Below are 11,431 nucleotides of genomic sequence, written 5' to 3' on the forward strand. Positions count from 1 at the left end.
TTATTATTTTTGGCTGCGTTGGGTTTTCATTGCTGCGTGTGGACTTTCTCTAGTTGAGGTGAGCGGGGGCTACTCTTTGTTGCGGTGCGTGGGCTTCTCATTGCGGTGGCTTCTCTTGTGGAGCACGGGCTCTAGGCGCAGAGGCTCAGTAGTTGTGGCGCACGGGCTTAGTTGATCTGTGGCATGTGGGATCTTCCGAGACCAGGGCTCGAACACGTGTACCCTGCATGGCAGGTGGATTCTTAACCACTGCGCCACCAGGGAAGGCCTGGGAAGGGTTTTAATGTGTGAGCCTCCTCCAAATGTGAAATTTACTGGCTTGTTCATGACTTCTAAGCTCATTCTGCACATGCTACTCCCTTTGCTTCCCAAGAAAAGAGCAAATGACTCATTTCGATTATTCCTCCATTTTAGGGAATCTGAGGGAAAAGTCTGGCAGCACAGACATCTTTTGTATGAGAGACAATCTTTTTTTTTTTTTTTTTTTTTTGTGGTACGCGGGCCTTTCACTGCCACGGCCTCTCCCGTTGCGGAGCATAGGCTCCGGACGCACAGGCTCAGCGGCCATGGCTCACGGGCCCAACCGCTCTGCGGCATGCAGGATCTTCCCGGACCGGGGCATGAACCCATGTCCCCTGCATCGGCAGGCAGACTCTCAACCACTGCGCCACCAGGGAAGCCCTGAGAGACAATCTTTTGATTGTCTCAGTGGGCGAGACAATCATTTAAATGATCTTTTCAGAGTGCAGGTGACTGGGTCCCACCCAAACCTGTGGGCAGACCTCCCAGAGAGAGGCTGGGTGCACCTGAATGCACACCTGTGCAGGTGCATGCACCACGTGAATCTGTGTGGGTGAGTGTTGGTGTTTTACCTTTTAAATGCTAAATGTCGGGCTTCCCTGGTGTTACAGTGGTTAAGAATCCACCTGCTAACGCAGGGGACATGGGTTTGAGCCCTGGTCTGGGAAGATCCTACATGCCGCGGAGCAACTAAGCCCGTGCACCACAGCTACTGAGCCCACACACCACAACTACTGAAGCCCACATGCCTAGAGCCTGTGCTCTGCCACAAGAGAAGCCACCACAATGAGAAGTCCGTGCACCACGACGAAGAGGAGCCCCCGCTCGCCGCAACTAGAGAGAAAGCCCGTGCACAGCAGCGAAGACCCAACACAGCCAAAAATAAAAGAATAAATAAAATAAATAAATTTAAAAAATAAAAATAAAAAAAATGCTAAATGTCTCATGCACATAAAAGAGTGTATATATCACAATACATCTTTTAACTAACAAGAAGAAAGTGAGCACCCGCGTCCCCACCATCCAACCTAACTAACAAGAAGAAAGTGAGCACCCGCGTCCCCACCATCCAACCTAAGAAGCAGAGTATAACCAGCAGCTCCAAGCAGGGGGAACCTTCTTTAGCGGAGAGTTTCACCCAGTCCACACCCCCACCACCACCTTGCTGGGCTCTGGACCCTGAGTCTGGGGTGTCTTTGGCTTCAGTTCTTAAGGGGTGGGGGTAGTGTTACCTGGCCATGCGGGGCAGGGGTGGCCACCCAGGGTCCCACTGCTCTGGACACTTCCAAGCAGGGCCCGATTTCCAGCACCAGGCATCTCCTTGGGCTGTACATCAAGGGTGCTGGCAATTGGCACAAATCAGGTGCTTCCCCCGCTCAGGAAGATGGTTATTAAACACTCACCAACACCTAAGTGGATGATTGATCCCTGACTTATAGGACCTTCTGTTTAGTTGAGGTGGTAAAACCTACGAGTATAAATAACTTGAGAATGTTGATGAGACCACTTCTGGGTATTTATCCAAAAGAACTGAAAGCAGGGGCTTGAAGAGATGTTTGCACAACCAGATTTGTAGCAGCATTATTCACAGTAGCCAAGAGGTGGAGACAACCCAAGTGTCCATCGATGGCTGAATGGATAAGCAGAATGTGATCCACCCATACTCTGGAATATTGTTCAGCCTTAAGGAGGAAGGAAATCCTGCAATATGTTACAGCATGGATGAACCCTGAGGACATTATGACCAACGACGTAAGCCAGACACAGAAGGACAAATACTGTGTGATTCCACTTATATGAAGTCTCTGAAGTCATCAAAATCATAGGAACAGAAAGTAGAATGGTGGTTCCCAGAAGCTGGGGGAGGGGGAGAGGGAGTTGTTTAATGGGACGGAGTTCAGTTTGAAAAGATGAAAACGTTCCGGAGATCTGTGACACAGTGCAAATACCTAACAGTATTGAACTGTACGCTTAAAAGTGGTTAAGATGGTACATTTTATGTTATGCGTTTTTTACCACAACCAGAAAAAGAAAAGGATTTGATGACAGCAGATTGCCGTACTGGGGAGAGCCCTGGCCCAGAATTCAGGAAACTTGGGTTTTCGTCCACGTCTCCCGTTTCCTGGTGGCCTTAGGCAAGTCACTTGCTATTGCTGGGCTCTGGTTTCCTTCTCTCAGAGAATGAGGAGTGTCTTTAAGGCTTCCCAGCTCAGAAAGCTGAGTATGCACAGAGCCTGACACATTTTCTCATTGACTTTCACTCAAGTGTGACATTTACAAAAAAACTACACAAATCAACACATTCTCTCAAACCAAACACACCACCTAATGGCATTGAACGAATGGACCGCCATTTGTTTATCCATTTCACTGGTGATGGAAATTGGGGTGGATTCCAGTTTGGGGTGAGTCTGGACAGAGCTGCTCCAACTGTTCTGGCACTTCCACGGGGCACATAGGACTTGTATCTGTTGCGTGCCTGAGGAGCAGAATTGTCGGGCCTCAGGCTGAGTGGTTGCATGGCTTAAGCCATGCAACGCCAAACAGTTTCCAAGGTGGTTGAACCAATTCCTACTCTCACCAGCAGATGCTCCCCTCCTCGCCAGCTAGGTAGGGTTGGTCCTTTCCAGTTTGGTCTTTCTGGCAGGTCTGCAGTGGGTTTGGTTTGCATTTCCCTGGGGACCGATGAGGCTGGGCACCTTGTATATTCCAATCATCCTCTCTATCCATCAGAAGTGACATGCCCATTTTTTCTATACTGCACCTAGCCTCTCCCACTGCCTTTCCATTCTTTTAATGGTATCTTTTGATGAGAAGTTCTTAATGTAGCCCAATTTAGCAACTTTTTTCCTTTATAGTGTTTAGCACCTTTTGTGCTTATTTTAAAAGAAATCTTGAAAAAAAAAAAAAGGAATTCCCTTGCCATCCAGTGTTTAGGACTCGGTGCTTTCACTGGTGTGGCCTGGGTTCAATCCCTTGTCAGGGAACTACGATCCCATGAGCTACACAGCTCAGTGAAAAAACAAACAAACAAACAAACAAAAACTTTACCTGCTCCAAGATTATAAACATATTTCCTTCTACAAGTTTTATTATTTTACTTTTCACATTTAGTTCTTCAATTCAGCTGGAATTGTTTTTTCTGTATGGTGTGAAGTTTGGGTCAAGATTTATTTTTCACCCTTATTGGTAGCCATTGACCCAGAGCCAATGATTGAAAAGACCATCCTTCCACCAACGCAAGGCATTATCCATTGTGTCACAAACAGATTGACTGTATATATGTGTCTTTTTCAGGACTCTCTATTCATTTGGCCTATTTATCTATTCTTGCACCAACACCTCACTGCCTCAATTACTGTCATGGTTATGATATCTGGTAACGAAGGTCCTCCAGAGTTGTTGTTGTTCAAGACTGCCTTGGCTGTATTTGTCCGTTTGCATTTCCATATGAATTCTGGAATTAGCATTTCTAAAATAAGCATTTCTAAACTAAATCCCCTGCTTGACTTGTGGGCCACACATTTTGATATGTTGTATTTTCAGTAACATTCAGTTCAAAGTATTTTCAAATTTCCCTTGTGATTTTTTTGACCCATGGGTTACTTAGGTATTTCCAAATATTTGGGGTTTGCATTGTTTTGTTATTGATTTTATTCCAATATAAACAGAGAACATATTCTGCATGATTTCAGTCCTTTTAAATTTGTTGAGATTTGTTTTATGGCCCAGCATTTGGTGTATCTTTCTGAGTGTACTATGTGCAATAGAAAAGAATGTGTTGGGTGTAGTGTTTGATAAATATCAGATCAAGACAGCTCACATTGTCATTCAGATCACTTGTGTCCATCCCGAGATTTTTGTCCATTTGTTCGATGGGTGTTAAAATCTCGAACAATGGCTGTTGGATTATCTATTTTTCTGTTTAATCCTGTCCGTTTTTGCTTCACATATTTTGAAGCTATGAGGCACATACCAAGTTATGGTTTTTGTCTTCTTGATGAGTTAACCATTTTTCATTAGGCAGCGTCCCTTTTTATCTCTGACAAGCACCGTGTTGAGGTCCATTTTATCTGATGTTAATACAGCCTCTCCAGCCTTGTTAAGCTTAGTGTTTGCATGATATATTTTTTTGAAGTGTCTCTCGAAAATAGCATATGGCAGAGTCTCGCTTTTCTATCCTTTCAATTGAAGTGCTTAATGCTTAATGTTTAATATTATGGTTAAGTTGGTGAGATTTAGGTCTATCATCTATTTGTTTTATGTTCTTTCTAAAATGTCCTCTTTTTTTTTTTTAAAGGAAAGCCAACATTGGGGGGAAGGTGTGGAATCTTTTTTTTTTTTTTTTTTTTAATTTAGTTTTAGTTTTGGCTGTGTTGGGTCTTCGTTTCTGTGCGAGGGCTTTCTCTAGTTGCGGCAAGCAGGGGCCACTCTTTGTCGCGGTGCGCGGGCCTCTCACTATCGCGGCCTCTCTTGTTACGGAGCACAGGCTCCAGACGTGCAGGCTCAGTAGCTGTGGCACACGGGTCTAGTTGCTCTGCACCACGTGAGATCTTCCCAGACCAGGGCTCAAGCCCGTGTCCCCTGCATTGGCAGGCAGATTCTCAACCACTGTGTCACCAGGGAAGCCCTAAAATGTCCTCTTTTGTTTTCTTTTGGATTATCTGAATATTTTTCAATTTTCTAGTTTATTGATCGTATTTTTAGGTATGGCTCTTTGTGTTAATGTTTTTAGTGGCTGCTTTAGGGATTACAATACGTATCCTTAACTTTTCACAGTCTTCTTTGAGTTAACATTGTACCAAGTCACATAAAACGTAGAACACTTTCTTTTTTTAAAAATAAAATTAATTAATTAATTTTTGACTGTGCTGGGTCTTTGCTGCTTCGCGCAGGCTTTCTCTAGCTGTGGTGAGTGGGGGCTACTCTTCATTGCAGTGTGCGGGCTTCTCACTGTGGTGGCTTCTCTTGTTGTGGAGCACGGGCTCTAGGCGCACAGGCTTCAGTAGTTGTGGTGCACGGGCTTAGTTGCTCCGCAGCATGTAGAATCTTCCTGGACCAGGTATCGAACCCGTGTCCCCTGCATTGGCAGGTGGATTCTCAACCACTGTGCCACCAGGGAAGTCCCAAAATGTAGAACACTTTCAATGTCATAGGTCCATTTTTTGCTATAGATTTGCTAGCGTATATTTAAATGCAGTAAAAAACCCCCACCATTCAATGTTATAATTTTGCTTTAAATAGACATGTATTTTAGAGAAATGAAGAGGAAAAATATTTTTATATTTGTTCAGGTAATTACCATTTCTGATGCTCTTCATTCTTTCCCAATGACCAAGTTTCTATCTGGTATCATTTTCCTTCACTCTGAAGAATTTCCTTTAGCATTTCTTGTAATTTAGGTCTGTTGGTGATGAATTTTCTTAATTTTCTTGTATAGCAAAATATCTTTATTTACCCTCATTCTGGAAAGATAGTTTGAAAGTTTGGCATTCTGCAAAAGGGTTCACGGGCTTTCTTTCAATACTGAAAGGTGTTGGTCCACTTTCTTCTGGCCTCCATAGCTTCCTTTGAAAAGTCAGCAGTGTCACTTCATTGTTCCCTGCATGAGATGTGTTGTTCTCCTGTGGCTACTCATAAGATTTTTCTCTTTACACCCAGCTTCCAACAGTTTGACTATGCTGTGCCTGTGCATAGTTTTCTTTGAGTTTATCTTAGTTGGGGATTGTGGAATTCTTCAAGCATGTAAATTTATGCCTTTCACCAAATATAGAAAATTCTGTAAATTATGTCTTCAAATACTCTTCAAATACTCTTCCTGCCCTATTCTTTCCTCCCTTTTTGTGATTTTAATTGCACAGATGTCAACATTTTGATTCTATACCAGAGATCCCTTATGCTCTTTTATTCCCCACTCCTTCCTTTTCAGACTGAATATATTCTATTGATATACCTTCAAGTTCACTGATTTTTTTTTCCCTCTGTCATTCCACTCTTCTGTTTGGCCCATTCAGTTAACTTTATGTTTAGGAAAGTTTAACTTTCAGTTCTAGAATTTCCTTTTTAAGATATATTTTACAGTTCTCTGCTGTGATTTATTTATTTATTTGTTGATTTATTTATTTTGGCCATGCCATATGGCATGCGGAATCCTAGTTCCCCAACCAGGGATCAAGTCTGTGCCCCCTGCAGTGAAAGCATGGAGTCTTAACCACTGGACCACTAGGGAAGTCCCAACTCTGCTGTGATTTTTTAAAAAATCTTTTCACTCGTTAAAAGCATATTTTTCTTTACATGAGTGATTACAATAGTTTAAAATTTTCTTTTGCTAATTCCATCACCTGTGTCATATCAGGGATCAATTGCCCATACTTTTTTTTTTTTTTTTTTGAGAATGGCTATGGTTCTCCTTTTCTTTGTTTAGTAACTTGAGATTGTGTCCTGGATATTGTGTTATTTTGTGTTGACCTTGGATTCTCTTATATTAACTCAAAGAGCATTGATTTGATTATTTCTGTGTTTGTGTTAGCAAATCGAAGATGACTTGGTGGGGCTCAGACAGCAAATACTGTCCCTTGGACAGCAGCTCAGATCTCATCTCAGTTCTTTTATTTTTAGCCAAGATGCTTGGAGTCTACCCTATGCCTGTGTTCCAATGTCACCTGGAGATTTAGGCCCAGGTTACAAACAGAATTTGGGTCTCCCCTTCTCTCACTCCTTCCTTTCTGGGATGCCCCCAAATACTTTCCAGAGTGTGCCATTGCCCAAACTCTATCTCCTGGCTCTCAGGCCAGCAGGACTGCAGGTGTTTTTTTGGTGTTTATCTGCCCTGCATGGCATGGCCTGCCCTTAGGCTAGAAGCTGTGAAAGTAGGCAGCTCACTCGCCCGTTCTCTTCTTCCAGGGCTTCTCCTCTCCAGCACCTGCCTGTGCTCACTCTGGCTACTCCAGGTGAGCGTTATGTTGTCCAGAGTTCATAGTGCTGTCTGTGGCAGGTTAGTTCAGTAGGCGTTCACATACTGGCAATGGAAGCCTAGCTTCTCCATTTCTGTGCAGAGATCCTGCCTGGGATCTTAAAGTCCATTTGCATCTATCTGTAGAGTATGTTGGGGGAGAAATGACATTTTTACAATACTTAGTCTTCCAATTCTTGAACTTGGTATATTCCTCCACGTAACTACTTTTTCTGTAATTTCTCTCAATTGTGTTTTACAATTTTTTGTCTATAGGTCTTGAGCTCTTTGATGTTAGCTTTATATTAAGGTATTTGGTGATGCTGCTGCAAACCAAGACTGCCTCGGGCCACCAGAAGCTGAAAGAGGCAGGAAGGACCCTCCTGGAACCTCCAGAGGGAGCGTGACCCTGCTGACACCTTGATTTTGGACTTCTGGTTTCTAGAACTATGAGAATAAATTTCTGTTGTTTTAAGCCCCCATGTTTCTGATAATGTTACAACGGCCCTAAGAAACTAATGCATCTGCATTTACATTCAGTTATGTGTTCATCCTGGGACATGGATCCCCTCTTGACTGCAGCACAGCCCGCTGAGTCTGCAGCGCTGAGGGCTGCCAGCTAGGGCAGGGAAGTCTGGTGAACCAAGACTCTGGGAACAGGGTTGGGCCACCAGCTGCCATCTAGCTGCCTGTCTTTTTTTAAGATTGTTATGTTGTATTTCAGGCAGATAACAAAAGCATAGGAAATATAACAAACACTGTGTATCTTTCACACAGCCAGAGCAACACTGAAATTATTGACTCTTGGTTATGTTTATTCTTTTTTCTTTACATCTTTATTGGAGTATAATTGCTTTACAATGGTGTGTTAGTTTCTGCTTTATAACAAAGTGAATCAGTTATACATATACATATGTTCCCATATCTCTTCCCTCCTGTGTCTCCCTCCCTCCCACCCTCCCTATCCCACCCCTCCAGGCGGCCACAAAGCACCGAGCTGATCTCCCTGTGCTATGCGGCTGCTTCCCACTAGCTATCTACCTTACGTTTGGTAGTGTATATATGTCCATGCCTCTCTCTCGCTTTGTCACAGCTCACCCTTCCCCCTCCCCATATCCTCAAGTCCATTCTCTAGTAGGTCTGTGTCTTTATTCCTCTTACCCCTAGGTTCTTCATGACATTTTTTTCCCCTTAAATTCCATATATATGTGTTAGCATACGGAATTTGTCTCTCTTTCTGACTTACTTCACTCTGTATGACAGACTCTAGGTCGATCCACCTCATTACAAATAGCTCAATTTTGTTTCTTTTTATGGCTGAGTAATATTCCATTGTATATTAGTGCCACATCTTCTTTATCCATTCATCTGATGATGGGCACTTAGGTGGTTTCCATCTCCGGACTATTGTAAATAGAGCTGCAGTGAACATTTTGGTACATGACTCTTTTTGAATTATGGTTTTCTCAGGGTATATGCCCCGTAGTGGGATTGCTGGGCATATGGTAGTTCTATTTGTAGTTTTTTAAGGAACCTCCATACTGTTCTCCACAGTGGCTGTATCAATTTACATTCCCACCAACAGTGCAAGAGGGTTCCCTTTTCTCCACACCCTCTCCAGCATTTACTGTTTCTAGATTTTTTGATGATGGCCATTCTGACTGGTTTGAGATGATATTGCATTGTAGTTTTGATTTGCATTTCTCTAATGATTAATGATGTTGAGCATCCTTTCATGTGTTTGTTGGCAGTCTGTATATCTTCTTTGGAAAAATGTCTATTTATGTCTATGTTTATTCTTATATTTAAGAGAGCGTGTCTGATGCTGTCTCCATTTTATTGAAAAGATAATATACTGCTTAATAAACCTTAAAGTCCCACACAGCTGCCGGCCTTTTTGCTCATGGCCTTGCACGGTTGCACCGCTGTAGGTAGCGAGGATGTACAGTTTTTGGGTCCTGCCGTTCTCACTTAACAATAAACATTTTCCCCTGTTTAAACCTGGTGTTTATATTTACACTCATTTTCAGGCCCTTTTTTCTCTTCATGCTAGTTGGGATTTTTGTTTCAAATTACAGAAGTCACAGGGAAGCTGCTTGCTGAAGCAAAAGTAAAACCACAGAGCGATATTCAGAGAAAATGCCCCAAGTCCCCAGGGTGGCCAAGGTTAACAGTTTGGTAGCGTCTCCCCGCCCTCCCATCGGGAGGAGGGGAGGAGCCACGTGGCTTCCGCCCCCACCCCGCTCTCCAGGCGGGCCGTGCTCTGGAGGGCACCAGATGCGGGAGAGTGCCTAAGCAGTCGGTAACTCCCACCCTCCCTGGGGGCGACCCCTCTGGAAGGAGAATTGGGCGGAGCGGGGAAGGCGGCGCACGGACGCTTCACCTCCCACACTTCCTGCTGGACTGGAGGGCGCCCCGGAGGACTCTGGGGGTGATGTCAGCACCACTGCGGCGCGGAGGGTTGGAGGGGTCCTGGCGGGCCTTCAGAGGACGCAGGAAGTCCCTGCACTGTGGGGAAGCAGGAGGGGCCTGAGATGGCACCACCTCCTCCCTTCACTGAAGATCTGAGTAACTACAGGGGCGGAAGGGAGGGGGACCGCCTCCCCCGGGCCTCAGAACCCGGGGGTCACGGTCTCGCGGCAGCCAGTGATCTGGCCAGTAGCACGGCTGCTAACTCTTCTGACTCCGATCTGAGTGTTCTGAGTGTAGACTACGGTGTACACCTCTGTTTCCCACTACGGAGGTCGCACCCGTGGCTGAAGTCAGCTTGCTTTTGTTTGGCCCACCTGAACATTTTCTAATGAGTTGTCAACATTAAAGATGATGAGATTTTTACACGTAATTCCACATTTCTGCTCTGGCTCGAAAACCAGACTGTCCGCCCCCGCTGGGCTCAAAGAGCGGTGGGGATGGCGCGCCGGCACCCCGGGTGCAAGGTCCCCCACCCCAGGTTTGTTCCACCCCTTTCCTTCCCTGCCTTCTGGGCACTCAAGTTCGGGTGCAAAATTCCGGTTCTCTCTTCGCAGGGTTCCCCCCTAACACTGGCCCATGGAGGCCCCTTTCCAGGCTCCAACCGCCGCGCCCATTGTCTAAACCCGCCCCGTGAGCGGGGCTCGCGGGGGCCGGCGGGTTCTTTTGTTAGGCGGTTAGAAAAGATCATTTACGTGTCAACAGCTTCCCGCATTGTGCTGCTGTCCGTGTGACTGCGGCGCGGGCTTTTCAGCTGGAGCGAGGCCGGAGGCACCTCTCTGGGTCCCCCGCCCCCCCAAAAAAAGGGGAGAGAAGAGAACCACTAGGCATGTCCCAGAATACCATCTTTCCGTGAAAAAACCCCGAAAACACGCAGGAGAGAACTTTACGTGAACTCTTTCTACAGAGAAGGTGCTCGTAAGGTTATTTTAGATAACTTACTTCGTCAAAAGGACAGAACGGGAAATAAGGACCCGAGGAAGACCTCCAGGCTGGACACTCCCTACAGGAGCTGCTGGTCCCGGCCGGCGCCGCCGTCTCACCCAGTAATTTACAGACACTCGTGTCCGGGGGCCGCGCCGCCGGAGAAGATGAGTCACCCTGGCGCGGCCCCGGGCGCCGACCCCCGCCCCGCCCCCGCCGCCCGAGCAGCGGCCCTCACAGCGCGAGACGCCGGATCTCGGGCGGACCGAGGCGCCGGGCCGAGGGGCAGGCCAGCGCCCGCCCCGCCCGGCGTCTCGCGCCCGCCAGGCAGCAATGGCGCCGACGCCCAGGCCGCCTCCCTGCCTCGGCCCCCGGCCCCAGCCCGCACCCTCCCGGGGCGCCGGGTCCCCGCGGGCGGCGGCGGCGGCGGCTTCATAAGGGGCGTTGGGGTCCCGGGAGCACGGCGCCCCCGGCTCCCTCGCCTGACCGCCCGGCTCTACCCTCAGCTCCGGCCGCAGCCATTTTGGAGCGAGCGGAGACAAAGAGCCAATCACTGTCGCCGCCCCCACCAGGTCCCGTCCACGGTCCCTGCCCGTCTCGTCCTCCTGCCCTCCGGCCTCTAGCCCGTCCAGCGGTCCAGGCCCCCACGTCGCCGCCGGACCAAGAGCGCCGGGCCCGCCGCCCGATACCCACCCGCCCGCTGAGCCCCGGCCGCCCTCCTGCGCACCGGCCTCTGCCGCTCGCAGCCATTGGACGCGCCTTTTAGGCGAGCGCCGCGGCCCATCG

The 11,431-nt window shown here is 47.1% G+C and overlaps 1 protein-coding gene across 1 annotated transcript in view; it reads left to right on the forward strand.

Annotated features, from left to right (window-relative positions):
- Positions 1-10,812: 10,812 nt before the first annotated feature.
- TAF4 (TATA-box binding protein associated factor 4) overlaps positions 10,813-11,431 on the forward strand; it is a 71,676-nt gene continuing 71,057 nt past the window's right edge. The window contains exon 1 of the mRNA XM_007462284.1: positions 10,813-11,217. Coding sequence (XP_007462346.1) covers positions 10,813-11,217 — 405 coding nt within the window. The remainder of the gene's footprint in view (positions 11,218-11,431) is intronic.

Source organism: Lipotes vexillifer, unplaced genomic scaffold (assembly GCF_000442215.2).
Source record: "Lipotes vexillifer unplaced genomic scaffold, Lipotes_vexillifer_v1.1 scaffold1798, whole genome shotgun sequence".
NCBI lineage: Eukaryota > Metazoa > Chordata > Mammalia > Artiodactyla > Lipotidae > Lipotes > Lipotes vexillifer.